Source organism: Scyliorhinus torazame, chromosome 6, assembly GCF_047496885.1.
Source record: "Scyliorhinus torazame isolate Kashiwa2021f chromosome 6, sScyTor2.1, whole genome shotgun sequence".
NCBI lineage: Eukaryota > Metazoa > Chordata > Chondrichthyes > Carcharhiniformes > Scyliorhinidae > Scyliorhinus > Scyliorhinus torazame.
The window spans coordinates 131174861-131198509 of NC_092712.1; the positions used below are offsets into that span (position 1 = coordinate 131174861).

The 23649-nt window shown below is 44.2% G+C and overlaps 1 protein-coding gene across 6 annotated transcripts in view; it reads right to left on the reverse strand.

Annotated features, from left to right (window-relative positions):
• The window catches only part of LOC140425027 (thiamine pyrophosphokinase 1-like), a 555937-nt gene that overhangs the window by 359402 nt on the left and 172886 nt on the right, over window positions 1-23649 (reverse strand). For all 6 annotated transcript variants that reach the window (XM_072508810.1, XM_072508811.1, XM_072508813.1 and 3 more), the window contains one exon: window positions 21382-21456. In XM_072508810.1, coding sequence (XP_072364911.1) covers window positions 21382-21456 — 75 coding nt within the window. The remainder of the gene's footprint in view (window positions 1-21381; window positions 21457-23649) is intronic.

The following is a 23649-nucleotide window of genomic DNA, read 5'->3' on the forward strand; positions in this document are numbered from 1 at the left end:
GGTTCAGACTAGAACCCCAATCTTTTGTTAAGATGCTGGACTTGAACCCAATTGTTATGGGTCTAAGAGTGAGAACCCCAATTTGTTATAGTATTCTGGACAAGAACCAACCTTTTACTTTGGAATATTGTGAGGAAATGTTACTGCACCACAGGAGTGATAATACTGACCAGCAGACAGCTTTTAACGTAAAATAAACTTTAATTTAAACACAGAATTAAGCACATTAGCAACAAGGGAATAGCTTACATTTACAATTATAACATCTTATTTGCTTGCTGTCTTGCACTGCCTCCACATGGATATATACATTCCAATTAAGCAAACCAACATATCCTGAATACCACTCATGGATAAAAACAACAAGGGTTTCCACTTGCTTATAATCGTACATAGCCTTTTAGAGAGAGTCCTTCAAGAGCAAACCAAATCATGTCTGTCCAGCTTGGTAGTTCCAGAAGCAACTGACAAACCTGGCCCCTCCCATTAATTCTGCCACCTGCAATCCAAAAGCACACCATATTCTTGTGTCTTGTTATAAAAGGTTATATTGCCCCTGCAAAAATCAATCATTCTCTCCCTCTGTAATTACAGCAAAAATACGAAATGCAATATGAAAACTTCTCACAATCATCACAATATAAATAACACAGAGGTTGTATGGCATTCAGGTTAATGATGTATACAGCTGGTTCACTGATGCTTGTTACATGTTACTTTTCAAAGTAACTGAGATTCAGGCTACTAGACTAGAAGGGCTTGAGGTTAATAAGGAGGAGGTGTTAACAATTCTGGAAAGTGTGAAAATAGATAAGTCCCCTGGGCCGGATGGGATTTATCCTAGGATTCTCTGGGAAGCTAGGGAGGAGATTGCTGAGCCTTTGGCTTTGATCTTTAAGTCAGCTTTGTCTACAGGAATAGTGCCAGAAGTTTGGAGGATAGCAAATGTTGTCCCCTTGTTCAAGAAGGGGAGCAGAGATAACCCCGGTAACTATAGACCAGTGAGCCTTACTTTTGTTGTGGGCAAATCTTGGAAAGGTTTATAAGAGATAGGGTGTATAACCATCTGGAAAGGAACAATTTGATTAGACATAGTCAACATGGTTTTGTGAAGGGTAGGTCATGCCTCACAAACCTTATTGAGTTCTTTGAGAAGGTGACCAAACAGGTGGATGAGGGTAAAGCAGTTGATGTGGTGTACATGGATTTCAGTAAAGCGTTTGATAAGGTTCCCCACGGTAGGCTACTGCAGAAAATACAGAAGCATGGGATTCAGGCAGATTTAGCAGTTTGGATCAGAAGTTGGCTAGCAAGAAGAAGCCAAAGGGTGGTGGTTGATGGGAAGTGTTCAGACTGGAGTCCAGTTACTAGTGGTGTACCACAAGGATCTGTTTTGGGGCCACTGCTGTTTGTCATTTTTATAAATGACATGGAGGAGGGCGCAGAAGGATGGGTGAGTAAATTTGCAGATGACACTAAAGTCGGTGGAGTTGTGGACAGTGCGGAAGGATGGTACAAGTTACAGAGGGACATAGATAAGCTGCAGCGCTGGGCTGAGAGGTGGCAAATGGAGTTTAATGCAGAAAAGTGTGAGGTGATTCATTTTGGAAGGAATAACAGGAAGACAGAGTACTGGGCTAATGGTAAGATCCTTGGCAGTGTGGGTGAGCAGAGAGATCTAGGTGTCCATGTGCATAGATCCCTGAAAGTTGCCACTCAGGTTGAGAGGGTTGGTAAGAATGCGTACGGTGTGTTAGCTTTTATTGGTAGAGGGATTGAGTTTCGGAGCCATGAGGTCATGTTGCAGCTGTACAAAACTCTGGTGCGGCCGCATTTGGAGTATTGCGTGCAATTCAGGTCGCCGCATTATCGGAAGGATGTGGAAGCATTGGAAAGGATGCAGAGGAGATTTACCAGAATGTTGCCTGGTATGGAGGGAAGATCTTATGAGGAAAGGCTGAGGGACTTGAGGCTGTTTTCATTAGAGAGAAGGTTAAGAGGTGACTTAATTGAGGCATACAAGATGATCAGAGGATTCGATAGAGTGGACAGTGAGAGCCTTTTTCCTCAGATGGTGATGTCTAGCACGAGGGGACATAGCTTTAAATTGAGGGGAGATAGATATAAGACAGATGTCAGAGGTAGGTTCTTTACTCAGAGAGTAGTAAGGGTGTGGAACGCCCTGCCTTCAACAGTAGTGGACTCTCCAACACTAAGGGCATTCAAATGGTCATTGGATAAACATATGGACGATAAGGGAATAGTGTAGATGGGCTTTAGAGTGGTTTCACAGGTCGGCGCAACATTGAGGGCCGAAGGGCCTGTACTGCGCTGTAATGTTCGAAATGTTCTATATGTTCTTTAAAGAAAAAGGCTACAGCACCAGAGAGATGGGGAAAACTAAAACCATTGGGCTCATAACATTTCTTTTTCCCTAGCAAATTCTACAAACATCTCATTCGGTCTTTTCTTTGAAGTCCGAAATTCCAACTGATATGCTTCAGGGACAGATCTGTTACTATCAAGTACATTCCAACTGATATGCTTCAGGGACAGATCTGTTACTATCAAGTACTGCAACATCAACTATCTCATAATCTGAAGATTGTTCTTCTGAAAGACTAGAATGCCAATCCATAGCCTTTCTGCTATCTGGATCAACTTTTCCTTCTTCCAATCGTGGATACAGTGTTATTACTTCAATTATTTCTGCTTTCTTAGCTTTCTAACTTTAACTTTTCTGCTACTGCAATTAATAGTAGCTTGGTTAACTGTTGAAAATCACAGGATTAAATCTTCCCTTCCCAGAAAAGTCTTAGCAATTGACAAAGCCATTCTGCTTTCCAGTCAACAGAATAAAATTCACCGTGGAAATCTTATCAACATTAACCTCAGCAAGTGTCAACACTCGTGTTTGTCTGTGGATTTGAGATCCCAGACACGCCCCCAATTTATGCTACGATTCTTGGCCAGAACCTGGGTTGTGGGGGAGATAATGGGGGCCAATAATGTTTTGTTTAAAGTAGACAAAGTTTGTGATTCAAAATATTTACTAAGCCACAACATTCCACGGGTTTTGAACAAACGAAAATAAGCCTTACTACACAAGTTGTTATGGACCGGAGAAGGGTTAATTTAAACAGCACTAATTTCTCATCTCATCACATGTCCATTAACAGAAAGGTGTTTTGATCTGTTTCCCTCTTTATTAGTGGTGGCATATTTCCATGACCTCTCAGTTTTTGTGCTATTAAAGTTTCTATTGATAGTCCCATGACGAATGTGATATAAAATAGTTACTTTAGAGATACTAGTTAATGTAATGTAGAAATAAGCCACTTTGATTTTTGCAGTTAGGGACAAAGGAATTTGAGACCGCATGGAAAAAGCAGGAAGAGGTGTGTCTATGAGAGTGAGACTGCATTGATAGGGGCCAGAGAAAGGGATTGGAAGTGAGCCAATCAGAATAGATCGAACAGGTCAGGAGGGACATAGGCTGACCTATGTCCGTCGAGTATGTGAAACTTGATACCATTTGAACTGATTTTGCAGAGATCCCTTTGTCTGTTAGTTCAGTCGTTTTCTGGAGTGTAAGAGGCAGGATGTCCTGTTACATTTCTGTAAGATGATTCAAGCTTGCAAGCTAAATAAATAACTTCTGTTTACGTGCGAATCCGTCTCAACTTTTATTGAGGCCAGACTGACAGAGAAAGAAATTTGGGGATCAACATTTGGTGCCGAAACCCGGGATTTCTCTGGGCGATCCTGATCCAACTGCGAAATCAGAATTAGACTGATTATGAACAGGAGGACGGGAACAAAGGGCCCTCAATGTAGAAATGGAAAACGACCAACATTGATTGTTCCCCTCTTCTTATCGTCTGATTAGTCTGGTCACTCGCGGTTGGCACAGAAAGACCGCCTCGACGAAATCACAGGTCAGTCTGGGGATTAGCACTTTAATTGATGGGATTTCATATTGTTGTTTCGGCTTGGGTTAGGGTTTTGGGCTGATGGGACTTTAAATAATGAAGGTTCAGTCTATTATCGGGGTTCAGAGGCTGATGGGACTTTAAATAATAAAGGTTCAGTCTATTATATGGGTTCAGGGGCTGATGGGACTTCAATAGATGGGGGTTCAGTCCAGTATAACTGTTTTTAAATCTGAAGATGGTTCAACTCTATGTGTGAGTGTTTTAAATATATAGTTGATTAAGCTAAAATTGTCTCCTTGGACTGTAAAGTTCCGAGGTCTAGTTGAGATTGTGAGGTTGAAGCAGAAGTCTCTCAAAGGGTTAACAGCAGCAGGCGGAGTTGAAAACAGACAGTGCTTCTCACTCAGGCCTTGAGATAACAGCACCAGTCTGCAGTGTAATCGGATACCTTTCCTTTGAGTCAGTGAACACCAGCAAAGTTACGTTTTGAATTAATTAAAGGAAACCAGTGGGTTTCTCCACCTCTTTGATAAAAGTTATTATTTTCGAAAGCAATTGATTGAAATTGCCAGAATCTTAAATTTTACTTACTTGAAATAAGGTTTATCTCATTTTATCTGGAGATTAATAGAAACTTAAAGAAGATCATGGACACCATTTTAAAAAGTGTCAATCTGGAGATGATAATTGATTTTGCTAATACTTATGATAGTTGATTTTGCTAATACTTATGTGTATGTAACAGAAAAAAAAACTTGTTAAAAGAAAAATTGTTAAGATAAAGAAATAATTAAGTTGTAAATGTTATACAAGTTTGTTTTAAGCAAATTGTAAATTTAGTTCTGAGTTGAGATCAGAGCTAAGCTTGCAAGTTGCAGTAATTCAATTTGAATTTTCAAACATTTTTAAGTTTAAAAAAAAAGAGAGCAAATAGAGAAAAGAAGGACACAGATCTTGAATGCGTTGAATAGCACATTTCAAAGGCCCATAAATCTTTCTGTTATCTTAGACCTAAAACCTAGGAAGATTGACGAGCCATAGGAATGTCTGGGGCGTTTTAATGAAATCTACCGGGGGCAGTCAGGCGATTTGCTGTATCAAACTGGTCAGAATTCCCCTCAATACTGTGCTATGTTAATGCATTGCCTACCACCTTCTGTGGTTACTGCTGTGAAATGTAATAACATGAATTGGACAGAGAACGACCCTTCCCAGATGGCAAGGGCAGTCAGATTTTACTGGAAGGAGGGTGTAGGCCAAGAAGGAGGCTCAGTTACAAAGGTTAAGACTGAGTATGTAATGAAAAAGGATGATCTGCGATCCCAACAAGCGGCAGAAATGGTAGTTTACCAGCAGGAGCTCCAATATAGTGACTTTGGGTGGGTGGATCAGCGAAGAGGAGGATGAGACAACAGTGCTATATTTCTATCACCCCCCAGTGGTGGACGTTAGACATTGAACAGCCACTATCACTGCATCACGTTACCCTGGCCTATGACAGAACTGGACGAAACAGGGAGTTGGAGGACAAATACCGGCCATTACTTGAGACCGAATGGCCAGTCAAGGTTACAGCCACAGTCACGGGAAAAGAAGGTACAGCCGATTTTGTTACAATATCACCACATTTATGGCCACAGTCAGCTTCGGTAAGCCCTCATATTACACGTCAGGTCCATGACCAGTACCATGCCAGGGATATGGGGCGAATGGTCAGCATCTTACCGCAGCTCGTCAGAATAGGTATGAGATATACCTTTTGAACAATCCACGTCTGACATTTAAATACTGTACCACTATCAATCCAGCCTGTTTTCTTAGTGGTCCCCCTGTCCATGAAGACGCACATGGCCACGACTGTTTAGCCTTGATTCAGGAAACTACCACAATAAGGGGCGATTTGAGTGACATTTCGTCAGAACAACCTGACATGATTATGTGTGGTCAAATATCCCACCGGGGTTTAGTTAATGACCTACTGCAGGCCCTCCTTCTGCCAGCGCAGATTTCCGTTATTAAATGCGCTGCCCACACGAATGGTACAACCCCAGTTGACGTTGGTAATGAACGAGCAGATTGTGCAGCGCGCACAGCCGCACAAATTCAGCAAGTGATGGTGCCTAAAATGTTAAGTCAGACTAAACGATCTACTATGAATGTGTCTGCTTCTGACAAGCCAATGCCAGACGTCATAAGGTTACAGGAGGACGCTCCTGAGAGTGATAAACAAATGTGGAAACGGTTAGGTTGTACATATGATTCTGTTTCCTCTTTATGGACCACGCCTGCACATCAGACTTGTATGTCTGATGTACTGGCTTTATGGGTCATCGAATGTGTACACTTTGCAACTCATTGTGGGGCTCGAGGGACTAGTGATTTGTTGCTGGACACTTGGTGGCACCCTAAAATGCAGGGGTTGGCCCAAAGTATCAGTAATCGGTGTTTGATTTGTCAGCAATATAACACCGGAAAAGGTATCCCTTGTGGGAAGGGGCAAACCCCGTTGCCCAGTGGTCCCTTTGAGACGCTCCAAATGGATTACATTGAGTTGGAAAGGTGTCAATGTTACAAATATGTTTTGGTCATTGTGGATGTGTTCAGCAGATGGGTTGAGGCGTATCCGACTATCTATAGTAAAGCTGCTACTGTGGTTAAAGTCTTGATGAGGGAAATCATTCCCCGGTACGGTATACCAGCTCAGATAAGTTCTGATAATGGGCCTCATTTTATTGGACAAATTAACAAGGAGTTTTGCTCCCAGTTGGGCATACGCCAGCAGTTACACTGTGCTTACAGACCGCAGGCAGCCGGGGTGGTTGAGAGACACAATCAGACCCTCAAAACTAAATTGGCTAAATTAAGAGCAGACACGGGACTGACATGGCTTAAGTTGCTCCCCGTTGCCCTCTTCCAGCTGCGGGTTACACCTGCGGGACCAGCCCGGCTCTCTCCCGCCGAGATTCTTTATGGCAGGCCTCTTAGAATTCCTTGGAGCCTGCAGGTTCCCAGACGGGTTCAGTTTCATCAGATGACTGAAGAAATGACCACCTATGTTCTAGCCTTTACGCAAGTGCTCAAGGAACTCCATGGCCCAGTCCGTGCGGCTCACCAGCCATTGCCCCAGTACCTAGCTCACTTTCAGTCCAGCCCGGTAGTTATGTAATGGTCAAAAATTGGACTAGGAAGGGGTCGGAGCCGCGATGGGATGGGCCCTTCCAAGTTCTCCTTACCACCCCCACAGCAGTTAAAGTGGAGGGGCGAAGTGCTTGGGTCCACCTACATCACTGTAAATTGAGTCCATCTCCACTACTGTAAAAGGTCGGATACTAACCTGCCTCCCTTCTCCAGTGCTATTTTACAGGTGTGGAGCATGATGGAGTGGCTACGCATCGTCTGTCTGATATTTGGCCTCACTTCGCTTGGCGTGTTATTGGCGATGGACATGGAAAAGGGGAATATTATGTATCTGTGTAGCCCCAACCAATCTACAAGGATACATCACCTATGCACAGGTGATGTTCTTCACTGCCCCCATATACGAGGACATGGTATCGACTCATGGAAGGTCATCAAAGTTAAGGAGAATGCGGGAGTCATGAAGCAGCTGCACCGGTCCCGGCGATGGGAAGGGAACATTATATGGACATTGCCTTGTTTTTGGAATACATGTAAATTTGATTTTGGATGTGTTAAAAGTGGTACAATAAAGGTAACATCAGGCTGTCAGAAGAGTGTAGGAAGAGACCATGAGAAAGAGAAAGGGACTAGAGAGAGGACGGGGCGTGTGAGAAGGGAAGTACAGCTAGAACGTAGGTTACCGGGAGATGCACTTAAGTTAATTAAAGGCCAAACTGAGGAAAACCCGGGTAGTATGAATCTCTTCTACCAGATTTACCACCGTCTGTATGGCCAGGGACGGGTTGTCTGCTACCCAAACCCCGCAGCGGTGTCTAGGTTATTTTCTGTTTCACCGCTTTGGGGCACTCCCCAAACGGTGGTTCATTGTCAGCGTTCCGAGCCATTGCCCGAGCACGTCACTCTTCCTTACGATCCGGATTCAGCACCACCGGCTATTTGCCTTCCCCTCCCTCGGGATAATTCCCATTCACAGTATGATAGGCTGCGACGGTGGAGGGCGTACATACCTAGCCACTTCACTCCCAATAGGGATTCCCGGTCGTACGAGAATTGCTTCAGCAGTGAAGGGTACGGCTGTTTGCTGGTAGAGGTGGACACAAATATAACATGTCTGTTTCCCACCTGTACGGACAGGAGGTGCCATATCACCCAGGCGTCTGGCCAATGCGTTTGTTATAGCACCACTTGCGTTCCATTGAACGCTGGCCTCCAGCTCCTTTGTGGCTGGGCGAATGTCTCTCATATCACTGTTGGGAATAGGGCTTTCTGCATTGCTGGGCGGCCCGAATGGGCATTTCAAAATTGGATAAACTGGGCTACTGGGAGGTCCTTACGCAACCGATATGCTGATTGTGATGCTAGCCTGCACACGGAACAAGGATACTACTTTTTATTTAATGGTACGGCGACCAACGTTTTGTCACCCCATTTCCCCACCGAATTGCTAAAGGGACTCTAGTCCCTACCACAGTCCCCTGCCCTTCGGCGTGGAACCTGCATAATCAGTTAGCACGCCGGGCAGTCTCTGCTGAATTTTGCGAGAACTGGAAAAAACCTCAGGTTCTTGCACCCAACCGGGGCCACTCAGCCGGGTGGGGCATTCTGAGCGTATTGACACTGGGAGGTGTGGGGGGTTCCTTGGCTGTTAGTGATCGGAATTATTTTATTTGCGGCCTTACCATTTTGGGAAATGAAACCTTGGGAGCCCTCGGGGCAATAACTAAGGAGTTGTCTCAGCTACGGTTGTTTGCAATGCAGAACCGGTATGCTCTTGACTATCTTCTGGCCCGTGAGGGTGGGGTATGCGCCATAGTACAGGGCAAGTGGATCATGTGTGTTCAGGACTTGACCGCTAACATTACTAAATTTATGGATCGCATACGGGATCACTTGGACGGGATGCAGGATCCTGACTCTTGGGGTAACTGGGGATCTGGAGGATGGAAGGACTGGTTGATAAATATGGCCATGTATCTAGTGGTAGCTATCGGCTGCATCTTTGTGGGCCTGGCCATCCTTAAATGTGTGATGGGTAGAATGCGGGGTGCACTAGATCAGATCACCGCTCCAATCACCGAGAAAAAAATTTAACTGTTAAAATCCATGAGGGTGAGGCAGATGAAGGGGGGCTAAGACCAGAATTGGAAATGCAGCGACGGATCTTTTTAGATGAGGAACCGTAGCTATAGATTGGATAGTTCGGTTATCATGGAATGATAAAAGGAGGGAATGACGAATGTGATATAAAATAGTTACTTTAGAGATACTAGTTAATGTAATGTAGAAATAAGCCACTTTGATTTTTGCAGTTAGGGACAAAGGAATTTGAGACCGCATGGAAAAAGCAGGAAGAGGTGTGTCTATGAGAGTGAGACTGCATTGATAGGGGCCAGAGAAAGGGATTGGAAGTGAGCCAATCAGAATAGATCGAACAGGTCAGGAGGGACATAGGCTGACCTATGTCCGTCGAGTATGTGAAACGTGATACCATTTGAACTGATTTTGCAGAGATCCCTTTGTCTGTTAGTTCAGTCGTTTTCTGGAGTGTAAGAGGCAGGATGTCCTGTTACATTTCTGTAAGATGATTCAAGCTTGCAAGCTAAATAAATAACTTCTGTTTACGTGCGAATCCGTCTCAACTTTTATTGAGGCCAGACTGACAGAGAAAGAAATTTGGGGATCAACACCCACAGCAAATTAAAGATAGGATGAACTCAAAGGGTTAGTTTACCTTCAGGAATACAAAATATGGGAAGGAGGGAGTGCAATGTCACTGCCATACTCAGGCAGTAAAGGGAGAGATAGAGAAAAGAAGGTTTTACAATACAGAGACAACATGGAAAATAAATATAGTTTCACTTGAGTTCAAGTGTCCAGAATCAAAGTCTAATTAGATATGCTTTCATGGAGGTTGGCGGGCCTAAAACCAATTTTGTAGAATTAATTTTGCCAGTCGTGTTTACTTTGCAAAATGACTTGGGCACGCATAGATGAATCGGTCTTATAGGAAATGGCACAGAACTTCCAACAGAAGCAGGGTGAATGGGGCATGTTGTCCAGCATGGCCAGAACTCCCTCTGTGTTGCCTGCTGGTCAGACCTTAAAGCAACAGACTGAGCTAGCGGTTTAGAGGATTTGTCAGCCTTTGGGTCTAACAGTTTTCTCAGCACCTTTTCCCTGCTGATTGCTTTAAGTTTCCTCCTCCCGTTCACCACGTTATTTTAAAGTATCTTTGGGAAGTTTTCAAAAATCTTCTACAGTGAAGACAGATACAATTTACTCAACTGAACATAATTTTTTAAAATGCTAATGGACAAAATACTGAGACTAAAGAGAAATTAATCTCCAATGCAGGGTATTAAAAGGAGTAGGTGAGGAAATTGTAGATTTCCTATTCAGGTTTGGTCTTAAGTGGCCAGTGACACCCAGGCCACACAAGTTGCAGACAATGAGCATGTGCAACAAGACAGAATCTAACCAGCTCCGGCAGATGTCCACCAGCATTACCAACATCAAATACCCATTATCAACACCCTAGGAGTCACAATTGAACAGAAACTGAACTGGACCATACATATTGTGTGTCGACAAGCACAGCTCTGAGGCTGGAAATTCCACAGTGAATAACTCACCTCCTGACTTTCCAAAGATTGTCCACCACCTGCAAGGCATAGTCAGGAGTGTGATGGAATACTCCCCACTTGCCTGGGTATGTGCTCCAACAACAGTCAAGAAGCTCAGGACAAAGCAGCCTGTTTGATTGACGCCATACTTTCCACCAACGCACAGTGGCAGCAGAGTGTACCATGGATACCAAGTTTAATAGCACAAAGATAATATTAAGCTGACATTCTGAACTTTTCCAAGCTATCTTAGTACCTGACTTCAACTTATTGAAGGTTTTACCTGTGGATTGGTTATGTTCCGAATTAGAAAGTTTGGTAGAAAATAAAAATTAACTAAGTTGGGTTGAGTCCATTATGGGGAAAATTGTACAAGGTCTACAGAAGGAATTAACTCAATAGGCTAAACAACAAATTCTTCTCCCATTCCTTCTTGCATTCAACCAAAACAGATGCAGATATATTTAGACATTTGAATGAAGTTTTTCAGCTCTTTAACTCGCTCATGCAACCCTTTCTAGTGTGATTAGGGGCATGGCTAATTCAGGTGTGCAAGTCTAATACTATTGTCAAAATATCAGGGCCCATAGCCTTTGCAGTATCCAGTGCCTTCAGCCTTTTCTTGATATAACGTGTAGTGAATCAAATTGGCTGAAGACTGACTTTTTTGATGAGGAGGATGAGATGGAGGAGGAGGTGGTGGCATAGTGCTTTGTCGCTGGACTAGTGATCCAGAGACCCAGGCTAATGCTCTGGGGACCCTGGTTCGAATCCCACCATGGCAGATGGTGAAATTTGAATTCAATAAAAATCTGGAATTAAAAGTCTAATGATAACCATGAAACTATTGTCAATTACTGCGGGCAGCACGGTGGCACAATGGCTGGCACTGCTGCCTCACAGCGCCAGGGACCTGGGATCAATTCCGTCCTTGGGTGACTGTCTGTGTGGAGGGTGCTCTGGTTTCTTCCACAGTCCAAAGATGTGCAGGTTAGGTGAATTGTCCATTAGTGCTCAAAGGCATAGTCAGGAGTGTGATGGAATACTCCCCACTATTCCATTAGGTGGGGTTAGGGGGATAGGATGGGTGATGGGTCTCGGTAGCATGCTCGTTTCGAAGAGCCAGTGCAGACCCAATGTGCTTCCTTCTGCACTGTAAGAAGTATATTCTAGTAAAGAATTTTATGGTTGACATTGATATTGGAACTACAGATTGTCCTCGTGTCTGAACAGAAGATGAGGTGCTGTCTTCCTCAACAATGTCTGTTAGTTTTGGGGTTGTAGGAAAAGTCAAGTCGTGACTTTGTAGGCTTGAAGCTGGACTTTCCGCAGGCCTCAACTCCATTCTTACAGCCAGCAACTGGTCTGTATGTCTCCTCCTGATAACGGCATCTCTGGTCTGGATAGTGTAAGAAAGAGATCCAGTCAGTGCAAGGATTGTGGCAGGAACCTATTTCTCCCCTGTGGAGTGATTCCTAGCCCAAACTCCTCATCCTTCATGGAAAATTCTATGCTTTGCTTTGCTTTCCTGCCATTCCATTTGTACTTACTGTTGATGTTGCATAATCTCTTTAGTTTCGGAGGTTTCAACAGAACAAACGCAGAACATAGTTACCTTTTCATCATTAGTAATGCAGGAGAGGTCTTGGTGCTGGAATGTGCGGTCTTCCTATACACCAGTAGCAATTGGTTAAGTCGTCTGATCAGCGAAAATGGTTTCCTGGTTGCCCTCGAGGTATATTTCATAGTTTGAACAAAACATTCTGTTAGTCCATTACTAGCAAGGTGGTACAGTGCAGACATAGTACGGAGAATACCATTCTCTTGTAAGAAACCTTCAAATTCTTGAGACAAATTGAGGTCCATTGTTGCTTGCCATTTGTTCAAGAAATCCAAAAGGATGAAACACTTCTCCTAGCTTCTCAATAGTCTTCTTCAACAAGGTAGATTTCATCATAGCGGCCTCTGGCTGCTTGGTGTGAGCATCGGCCATGACCAAGAATATGTCTTTTAAAGATCCTGCTAAATCCACATGCACATGTTGCCAAACCTCTTCAGGCCATTACCCATGGATACAGTGTTGCAAAGGGTGGCAGGTTTCGTACCTTCACACAGGAAGACCATGTTCTAGCTTTCCCTTCAATTTCCGTGTCCAGTCCAGGCCACCAGAAATAACTTCGCACTATTTTCTACATGCGTATGACTCCGGAATGGCCTGTATGTAGCTTTTCTAACACCTGTTTCCTCAATGGTGGCGGAATAATCACTCTGAGTCCCCATAGAAGATATCTTGACTGTACTGACAACTTCAGTTTCCTGGAGCAGTCGGGTTTAGGTGAGGTGCTAGTTCCAAAGTCTTCCCTTGTAATACCATATCCATCACTTCTGAGAGCATCAGATCACTCAGATTTTGTTTTCTCAGTTGCTTAGAAGTGACTGGTGTGTTGTGTACCTGTTCCAAGTGGAAGATATTCCCATCCGCATTACTGTATAGACTCGACTGTTGGTACTTTTTTTAAAAGAAGTATTTTTATTCAATTTTTTTTACATTTTAGCATTTCAAATATGCAACACAACAAAATAAAAATATTTTAAACACCCCCCCACCCCCCCCCCCAATCCTCCAACACCACAGTAATTCAAAACAAACGCCGCACCCCTCCCCCACTGCCCAGCAGCTGGCAGTACCCAACTCTTTAAAATGTCATATAAACAGACCCCAGCTCTGTGGAACTCCTTACTCGCTCCCCTCAAAATGAACATAACCTTCTCCAAATACAGGAACCCCATACTGAGGCACAGGACAGAAAAGCTGACCTCCATCCCAACAGGACCCACCAGAGAGCAATCAGCAAGGCAAAGACTAAAACATTTGCCCTCGCTCCTGTCTTCAGCTCTGGCAAATCCGACACCCCAAATATGGCCTCCAGGGGACTGGGCTCCAAATCCATGTGCAGGATCGGCAACATGATACTGAAAACGTACCTCCAGAATTTCTTCAGCTTTGGGCAGGACCAGGACAAATGTCCATGCTTGGCTGGGTCCCTCCCGCACCATTCAGAAATGTCATCCATCCCCTCAAACAATCGGCTCACCTCGACCTCATCAGATGCGCTCTGTGCTCCACCTTTAGCTGTATCAGCCCCAGTCTCGCACTTGAGGCTGAGGCATTCACCCTCTGCAATACCTCGCATAATAATCCTTCCTCCAGCGCCATACCAAGTTCCTTCTCCCACTTAGTTTAACCCCCTTCAACGACGCCCTATCTTCCTCCAAAATTCTCCCATTGATGGCTGAGATGATTTGATGCACTGCAATTCACATACCGATACAACCGGTCCATGAAGACGCTATCTTCCTGGCCGTACACTCATCCCTGGAGCATCTCAACAACAAGGACTCATACGCCAGCCTCCTGTTCATTGACTAAAGCTCTGCCTTCAACACCGTAATCTCAGCCAAGCTTATATCAAAACTCCAAACCCTGGGTCTTGGCTCCTCCCTCTGGATCTGGATCCTCGACTTCCTGACCCATAGACCACAATCGGTAAGGATAAACAACAATACCTCCTCCATAATAGTCTTCAATACCGGAGCCCCACAAGGTTGCTGACTTAATCCCTGACTATACTCCCAAACACACATAACTGTGTGGCAAAATTTGGCTGCAACTCCATCTACAAGTTTTGCTGATGACACGAACGTAGTGGGTCAGACCTCGAACAACGATGAGTCAGAGTACAGGAGGGAGATGGAGAACCTAGTGGTGTGGTGTAACGACAACAAGCTCTCCAACAACAAGGATTGGTTGTCGGTATTCAATGGTATAAGTATGCACAGACAAAAGCAATGCCCATCTTTGCATTCGACTTGCGGCAATTGACGGAATTCCTTTGTGGTTCTAAAATGGTAGTTAATGGACAATGACCAGTCAATATTGTGAACTTTCTCCCGTACAGGAATTGGTGGAATTTCTTTACTCCAAGTATGATCCCTAATATTTCCCTTTCAATCTGGGCAGAGTTACTTTCAGCTATGCTCAAGGTTCAAGAAGAAGCAATGAGTTTTTCTTCACCCAATGTATGATGCGAGAGACCACCAGTCCTACACCACAAGGAGATGCATTGCAAGCTAACTGTATGGGTGACGTATGATCAAACAGCATGAGAACTTAGCTTTACGTAACGCTTCTTAGGCTTGCGTGAAAGCGTTATTGCTTTGATCCGACCACTTAAACCTCTTGTGCCAGAACAAGAAGTGATGTAATCATTACAAACCTTCCATAGTAGTTCAACAATCCCAGGAAGGAACTTAATATTCTGAGGGGCAGGCGCCTCTGTCATGGTCTTACCCTTTGAAGGAGATTTGTGAAGGCCAGTGGCATCAATCACATGTCCAAATACTCAACGGAATACTGGAAGAACTCACACTTGTCCTTACGGACTCTCAGACCATAATCTCCTAACCTCTGGAGAGTGGCATCCAGATTTCGAAGATCTTCCTCTTCATCTCTTCCATCCAAATAGCACTGTACTCCACTCAGTGCACTCAGGATCTGATCCATTGCTCTTTGAAACAATGCAGAAGCTGTTGCGATACCAAATGGCAATCTTCGGTAGAACATAGAATATAGAAGAGTACAGGACAGTTCAGGTCCTTCGGCCCACAATGCTGTGCCAACTATTTATTCTAATCTAAGATCAACCTAACCTACACCCCTTCAATTTACTGCTGTCCATGTGTGTGTCCAAGAGTCGCTGAAATGTCCCTAATGACTCTGACTCCACCACCTCCGCTGGCAGTGCATTCCACCATTCTCTGTGTAAAGAAACTATCTCTGACATCTCTCCTATACCTTCCTCCAATTACCTTAAAATTGTGTCCCCCTCATGACAGCCATTTCTGCCATGGGGAAAAGTCTCTGGCTATCCACTCTATCCATGCCTCTCATCATCTTGTACACCTCTATCAAGTCACCTCTCTGCCTTCTTCGCTCCAGTGAGAAAAGCCCCAGCTCCCTCAACCTTTCTTCATAAGACATGCCCTCCAGTCCAGGAAGCATCCTGGTAAATCTCCTCTGCACCCTCTCCAAAGCATCCACACCCTTCCTATAATGAGGCGACAAGAACTGGACACAATATTCCAAGTGCGGTTCAACCAGGGTTTTATAAAGCTGCAACAAAACCTCACGGTTCTTAAACTCAATCCCCCTGTTAATGAAAGCAAACACACAGATGCCTTCTTAACAACCCTATCAACCTGGTTGGCAATTTTGAGGGATCTATGTACATGGACCCCAAGATCCCTCTGTTTCCCCACACTTTCAAGAATCCAGCCTTTAACACTGTATTCAGCATTCAAATTCAACCTTCTAAAATGAATCACTTCACATTTATCTGGGTTGAACTCCATCTGCCACTTCTCAGCATCCTGTCAATGTCCTGTTGTAAGCTGCAACAGCCCTCACCACTATCTACAAATCCACCAACCTTTGTGTCATTGGCAATCTTACTAACCCACCCTTCCATTTCCTCATCCAAGTCATTTATCAAAACCACAAAGAGCAGAGATTCCAGAACAGATCCCTGTGGGACACCACTGGTCACCGACCTCCAAGCAGAATACTTTCCATCCACTACCACTCGCTGTCTTCTTTCGGCCAGCCAATTCTGTATCCAGACAGCCAAATTTTCCTGTATCCCATGCCCCCTAACTTTCTGAATGAGCCTACCATGGGAAACTTTATCAAATGCCTTACTGAAATCCATCTACACCACATCCACTGCCCGGCCTTCATCAATGTGTCTTGTCACATCCTCAAAGAATTCAATGAGGCTTGTGAGGCATCACCTGCCTTCACAAAGCCATGCTGACAATCTTGAATCAAACTATGTTTTTCTAAATAATCAAACTTTTATGTGTCACAATCGTCACAAGTTCCTGTGACCTCCTATCTACATTCATCGAAGTAAGCTTGGTTCAGATCAACTTTGCTGAATATTGGCCTCCTGCCAATCCTGCAAACAATCATCAATGTGAGGTAATGGTTACTGTTCAGCATATAACACAAAATTTATTGTGACCTTGAAATCCCCACAAATCCAACGGATCCATCTTTCTTGATGTCTGGAACTACTGCCGTGGCCCATTCGCTGATGTTTGACAGGTTCCAAGACTCCGGACTTCACAAACTGCTCTAAGTCAGCTTCCACCTTTGGCCTAATAGTATACGAAACAGGCCTTGCCTTCAAGCATTTTGCTTGGCATGCTTCTTTTATTTTCAGTTTAACTGTAATATCTTTTGTGCTCCCTCATTCACCATCAAACATAAATGTCTGCTTCTTTAAAATTTTCAGGAGGCCAGTTTCTTCATTGGTCATCACGTTGTTTTCAGTCCAGTTCAGTTGAATCTTCTCCAGCCATGTTTGACTGATCAACGCTGGATAGTTTCCCTTTGCCACAAATCTGCTGTTTGCCCGTAAAGCTGCACAGCTACTTCAATGCAGCCCTTCAGTGGAACCAATTTTCCTGTGCATGCATTCAGTACTGTCCTTGATGGCCTGAAGGGAATATGTTTAAATTTCTCTGCGTAGACAGTCTATGGCACCAACGAGATTGCTTCCCCAGTGTCACCTTCCAGCCTTACTGCATGTCCATTCAGCAATAGAGTGACTGCATCAGCGCGCAGTAACAGAAACAGGTAGCACATTCAGTGGTAATTCCGCCTCTGACTGCGAGTCACTTAGTTTTCCTTGACCTTTTTGTACAGCATGGACAGTCCTCCTTTAATTTTGTTTAAATGCTGCCTTGGTTTGTTCTTGCTTCATATTTTTACTGAGAGATTGCTTTTTCTTCCTGCAGGCACACTCTGTTTCCTTGGTTTCCACAGCTTTAACATATCATGTCTTTATACCAACATTCAGCAGCAGAATGCTTTGCACATCTCAAGATTCTTGGGTGTCAATTCAGGAGCCATTTTGTGTATTCAAGTACACAAACTCAATTGCTGAGCTTCCTTTGCAACCAGCCCCATAGAGACAGTGATTTCCATAGTCTTCTTAGAATCATAGAATTTACAGTGCAGAAGGAGGCCATTCGGCCCATCGAGTCTGCACCGGCTCTTTGAAAGAACACCTTACCCAAGCCCACACCTCCACCTTATCCCCATAACCCAGTAACCCCACCCAACACTAAGGGCAATTTTGGACACTCTCATGGCCAATCCATCTAACCTGCACATCTTTGGACTGTGGGAGGAAACCTGAGCACCCGGAGGAAACCCACGCACACACGGGGAGAACGTGCAGACTCCGCACAGACAGTGACCGAAGCCGGGAATCGAACCTGGGACCCTGGAGCTGTGAAGCAATTGTGCTAACCACCATGCTACCGTGCTGCCATAATGCTACCGTGATGCCGTACTCTTCTACAGAGTGCGATTACTCTCAGTTCGCAAACATTTTTGTAACGCTTTGCTGCATAGACCACAAACCAATCTGTCCAGAATAGTGTAATTTAGCACATCTCTGAACTCTCAATATTCTGCAAGTCTTTTAAGCACAGCCAAGAATTGCACGATTTACTCCCCCTCTTGTTTTTTTTTAATGGAATCTTAACCAACAGTTTCGGTGAAAAATGTGCTTGCAAGGTATCTACAATCTGTTTGTATGTCTTAATGTCTGTTTTCACAGGTTGCACTAAACTATAGAGGAGATTAAAAATGTCTCCCCCCCCCCCCCCCATCATTATTCAGGGAAGGGGGCACCATAATATCTTCAACTATTTTATTGACGTGCGCAAAATAGTCAAAATGCTCAGTATATGAGATCAATCGTTCCACATTTTCATCAAAAGGTGCCATGATGCCGAAACCCCCCGCCATTTTTCTCCTATTGGAGGTTTCCTGTATGTAATAATAACAATAATAATCGCTTATTGTCACAAGTAGTCTTCAATGAAGTTACTGTGAAAAGCCCCTGTACACTCTGCAACCGCCTTTTCAGCAGTTACCTTGATTTCCTCACACAGAAGGCAACAACCAGAGTTTCAGCCTCTTATTTATCACAGATTGCTGTATTATCTGTTCTAGAGGCAGATTACGGTTAGTTCTCCATAGCAAGTATCACGCCGGGTGAAAAGGTTTCCTTTCTAATTTTTCTTTTTTCCAACCTTTCTCCGTAAATTTCTTTTTCTCGGGTGGTTAGCCACGATACAATTGTAGTCCTCATCGACAGTTTTCTATGTTCTATTTTTGTGGGGTAATATGAGGGAGCACAGAGGTTTAAAACAACGGAGCTTTATTTACAATGTGTTATCTCTTACATGGCTGTTCTCTTTCCCGCGTGCTAGGACTTAGGTTGTCACTTCGGATGAATACATTAATGCAACAGAGCTTCACTACAGCTAATAAAAATTAATACAAATACATAACAATAGCTTTTTCCCGTAAAAGGGCCTCCAGGTGCAAAGCAACGCCCGCATGCATATGCCTTTTATTTATTCCTCAAGCCGTAACCCTCTCTAAGCACAATAGAATCACAGATAGAACTGAAACCAATACCTACACATACAAACATCTTTGTCCAGCTTGAATCTAATTGTAGATTTGACCCTTCCAGGCACAGAAACATTAAATTAAACACACTTCAAACTGTATCTTATTTCTAATATTTACCAATACAAATATAAATCGCTTAAAACTACCTTTTTCCTGTTTTCCTAACAGTGTAGAATTCTCACACAGTGTGGAATTCTCCCAAGTGCCCGCCAGCAGGTTTGAGTGCTGCCATATGGGGAGAATAGGATGGTAGCCCCAAACCCGGTTTTACATTGATGTGAATTTACAGAGGATATTTCGCTGGTGCCTGCCATGGTGGGTCAGAAAACCCACCAGAGGCCAGCGTGGATCTTATTTGCATCCCTATAATGGGATGCAGATGAAGGGCCGACCGATGCTCCAGCCCCTTCCATGCCAAAACCTCCACAATGCTGGCAGGAAAACAGGCCTGTGTGAAACACGTTTGGAACAACGTTGTGTGCAGATGTCAGGACTCACCTGAACAATGGTTGGGGCTGCCTCCAGAGTTCAAGGACGGAAGCAGCCTGTAGCTCTGGAGCACCACCAAAGTGGGTCAGGGGAGCAGGAGAAGCTTCCAGATTTGGTGGTGAAGGGTGTCCATCTTCCAGCCTCAGAGAGATGCTGGATATCTATCTTCATTCTCAGAAGGTCCATCTTCTGGTCTCAGAGTGCTCCCGTGGAAGCATCTTAATTTTCAGGAGCTCCACCTTGTTTCTTCAATAGTAGATCAGTGATATTGAGTGCCTGCTCATTTTGGCACCCAGTTAGGAAGGTGGACTATATGCCATCCAGGCCTGCTCCACACTGATGTGCCGCAAAGCACCTGGGTGCATAATTAGTGAGGTCGGGACAGGAGGATTTGGCTGTTTTCTCACCAGCCTCTGCAGCAGGAAACACTCCATGTCCGTCCCCCCCCCAAACAAACTTTAGACTCAGAATGTGAGAATGTGTGGCTAGCTTGCTGTCTCCATTGTAGGTCTAAAAAACTGTATCCCCAACCATCACTGTGTTCTGATTTCATGTCTCCCTCCTCAATGAACTTCCTGTACTTCAAATCTCAGTCCAGTCTCAGGAGGTAACAACAGAGAGAGAGAGAGAGAGAGAGAGAGAGAGAGAGAGAGAAAGAGAAGCAGTGACCATGATGATTCCAGAAAATATTCAGGAAAATGGTTCCAGGGATGAGCAACTTCAGCTATGTGGATAGATGGGAGAAGTTTGGACTGTTTTCCTTGGAGAAGGGAAGGTTGAGAGGAGATCTGATAGAGATATACAAAATCATGAGAAATCCAGACAGGAAAAACAAGGAGAAACTCTTCCCAATTGCAGAAGTATTGAGAGGGCACAGATTTAAGGTAATTGGCAAAAGGTAAGCAGTTAAACATGAGGAAATGTTTTTTTCACGCAGCAAATGCTTGGGAATTGGAATGCACTGCCCTGAAAGTGTGGTGAGGCAAGCTCAATCAAGGCATTTAAAAGGGAATCGGGTTATCTGAAAGGGCACAAGGTATTTTGCCAGGTAGTGGCACAAGGTATTTTGCTCCTTCAGAAAACCGACATTGGCACGAGGGGTCAAACGGCGTCCTTCTGCGCTGTAGCCATACTGTGAATCTGCAATGCTCCATATATTTTTCTTGTGCTGAGACCACAACCTGTAAGCACTCGCGCCTTCCCCTGGCTATTTGTAACAAGCCCACGAAACAAATATTCCTCTCTACTCAACTTGAGATACAAATTATATCGTATGCAGTCACATGATTTTCCTCCTCTCCTGAAGGCAGTAGAATGAACACGTGACTGGCTATTCCATGGCTTAGGTTGAAAACTGCAAAGCAAGTGTATTAAACAGTAGCTGAATGAGCGAACAGAAACAACCAATTACAGTTGATCCAGGCTCAACAAACCCTTTCATCGTGCAGAAAATAACAAATAGTTACTATATCAATCGCCAGTGTAAAATAGATGAGAAAAGTTTCTGATCATTAACCTTTACACCGAAGGAGGATCAATATTGCTGAACGTGCATTAACTTTGCACTATTTTACAAATAACTATGGCACTGGTTAACTTCTATATTAGCTAGTTACAAAACAACTTTTATCTATACCTTTGCTCCACAGGTGTTGAAATTGGTCACTGTCCATAGGTTGATTGAGAATTAACAGACAATGTTTCGGTTTACCTGAAACAAAAAGGGCAATGTTAACCAGGCGAGTGTACAGGTATACTAAAGGAATTATGTTTTCATCAATCATGCAACAAATGTAATTTTGTTCTCCCTTTTTACACATTTACCTGAGGCAATGATTCAATTCTCTTTCTTTTCCCATCTTAATGATCTCCTCCAAACCAAACTTTAAATCTAGTAACAAAGTTAAAATCAATATACAAATCATGGGCGATTTCCTACGACCCCCCGCCGGGTCGGAGAATCGCCGGGGGCTGGTGTGAATCCCTCCTCCGCCGGTTGCCGAATTCTCCGGCACCGGATATTCGGTGGGAGCGGGAATCGCGCCGCGCCAGTTGGCGCCCCCCCCCCGGCGATTCTCCGGCCCGTATGGGCCGAAGTCCCACTGCTGGAATGCCTGTCCCGCCGGCGTGGATTAAACCACCTCTCTTACCGGCGGGACAAGGCGGCGAAGGCAGACTCCGGGGTCCTGGGGGGGTGCCCCCACGGTGGCCTGGCCCACCGATCCGCGGGCGGGCCTGTGCCATGGGGGCACTCTTTTCCTTCTGCCTTCGCCACAGTCTCCACCATGGCGGAGGCGGAAGAGACCCCCTCCACTGCGCATGCGCGGGAATGCCGTGAGCGGCCGCTGACGCTCTCGCACATGCGCCGCCCAGCAAAGTCAGTTTCGCACCAGCTGGCGGGGCACCAAAGGCCTTTCCCACCAGCTGGCGGGGCGGAAATCAGTCCGGCGCGGTCCTAGCCCCTCAAGGATAGGGCTCGGTCGCTCAAGATGCGGAGGATTCCGCACCTTTGGGGCGGTGCGATGCCGAACTGATTTGCGCCGTTTTTGGCGCCGGTCGGCGGACATCGCGCCGATTGCGGAGAATTCCGCCCCATGTGCATGGCATTTGTTCTTATATACCTGGCTTAAAAAGAGGATGAGGAAGAAAAAACACTAGTTCTCATTTACAAGTAAATTTTCTGGAACACCCAAAAGAAATTGAAATCACTCTGTAACAGCGGAACCAACAATAAATTCATGAACTTCAACATGAAAACATTTATTCCAGCATACTCTGCTCTGCTGCTGGTCCGTGAAATGGAGCAGAAAATGTGCAGACCTGTTAACACAAACATTTTGTGTATTGTCATTTCTGTCACTACTTCAGGAAGCCAAACAGCAAACTGATTGCATCTGGAAGCGTATCACATTGATCGGCTGTTAGAAAATCTTCAGAGATGTCAAAGTAGATATTCTTCCAAAGAAAAGCATTTAGAAGTACAAACTCAAGTTTCTGCCAGCCTTTTAGATTTAAAATGTTATTCAAAGGTTTTCCCAGTTCTAGGTGTATAATCTTAAACTGAACACATAGCATCCAAATATTTTCATGCAACTTAGATGTATTGATCCTTGCAATGGGTTACAAACTCAAAAAATGCCAAAATATTTCTATTCTCAAGTCCCAACTTCAAGAATTAAAAGAATATGAAGAAATACTCTAACAGTTCAAATCAGTTCAAAAGAAAAAACATGACTCAAGTACCTCAAAAATGTATATGTATAGATACATAGAAAAAACAATTGACAAACTTAAAACTGCATAAGCATGCAGCAAAGACAGTGGTCAAAAATGCTTGATAGGCCGAAAAAGACTAGATAGTGCTCACGGTCTTTTAGTTCTGAACAACAGTGGATTGTGGGTAGCATTGACAATAAGAGAAAAACAATCCCAGATGCTCTTTTTTTAAAGACAGACTTTAAAACAAAAGGAGCACTGTCATTTCTTAAACATTCATAGTCAGGAAAGTTCCATACATTCACATATACTGTTGAACAAACTGAAGTGCCAGCAGCGTTTAAGTTTCTTTTCACTCAGTAATTCTTCCACTTGTGGTTTGTGTAGTGATCTCTATATGTGCATGTACACAAGGGGTTAATGTGTAATCAGTAGCACCACATGATCACTAGAGGGCCGGACCAACAGGGGTATAAAAGGCAACCACATTGGGTATCTCTCTCTTGGGTGCACTGTGACCAGGGCAATAGCGGACTAGTTCAGATGGCGAGTGGAGTTACGTACAGTTACCGTAGTTAGATCTTGTTAACCTTATTACTAGTATCAAAGTTAAAGTAAAGAACTCTTGCAATTATTGTTGTAGTTACTCAATAAAACTTTTGTTACTACTGGACGAGTTCGAGTCTTC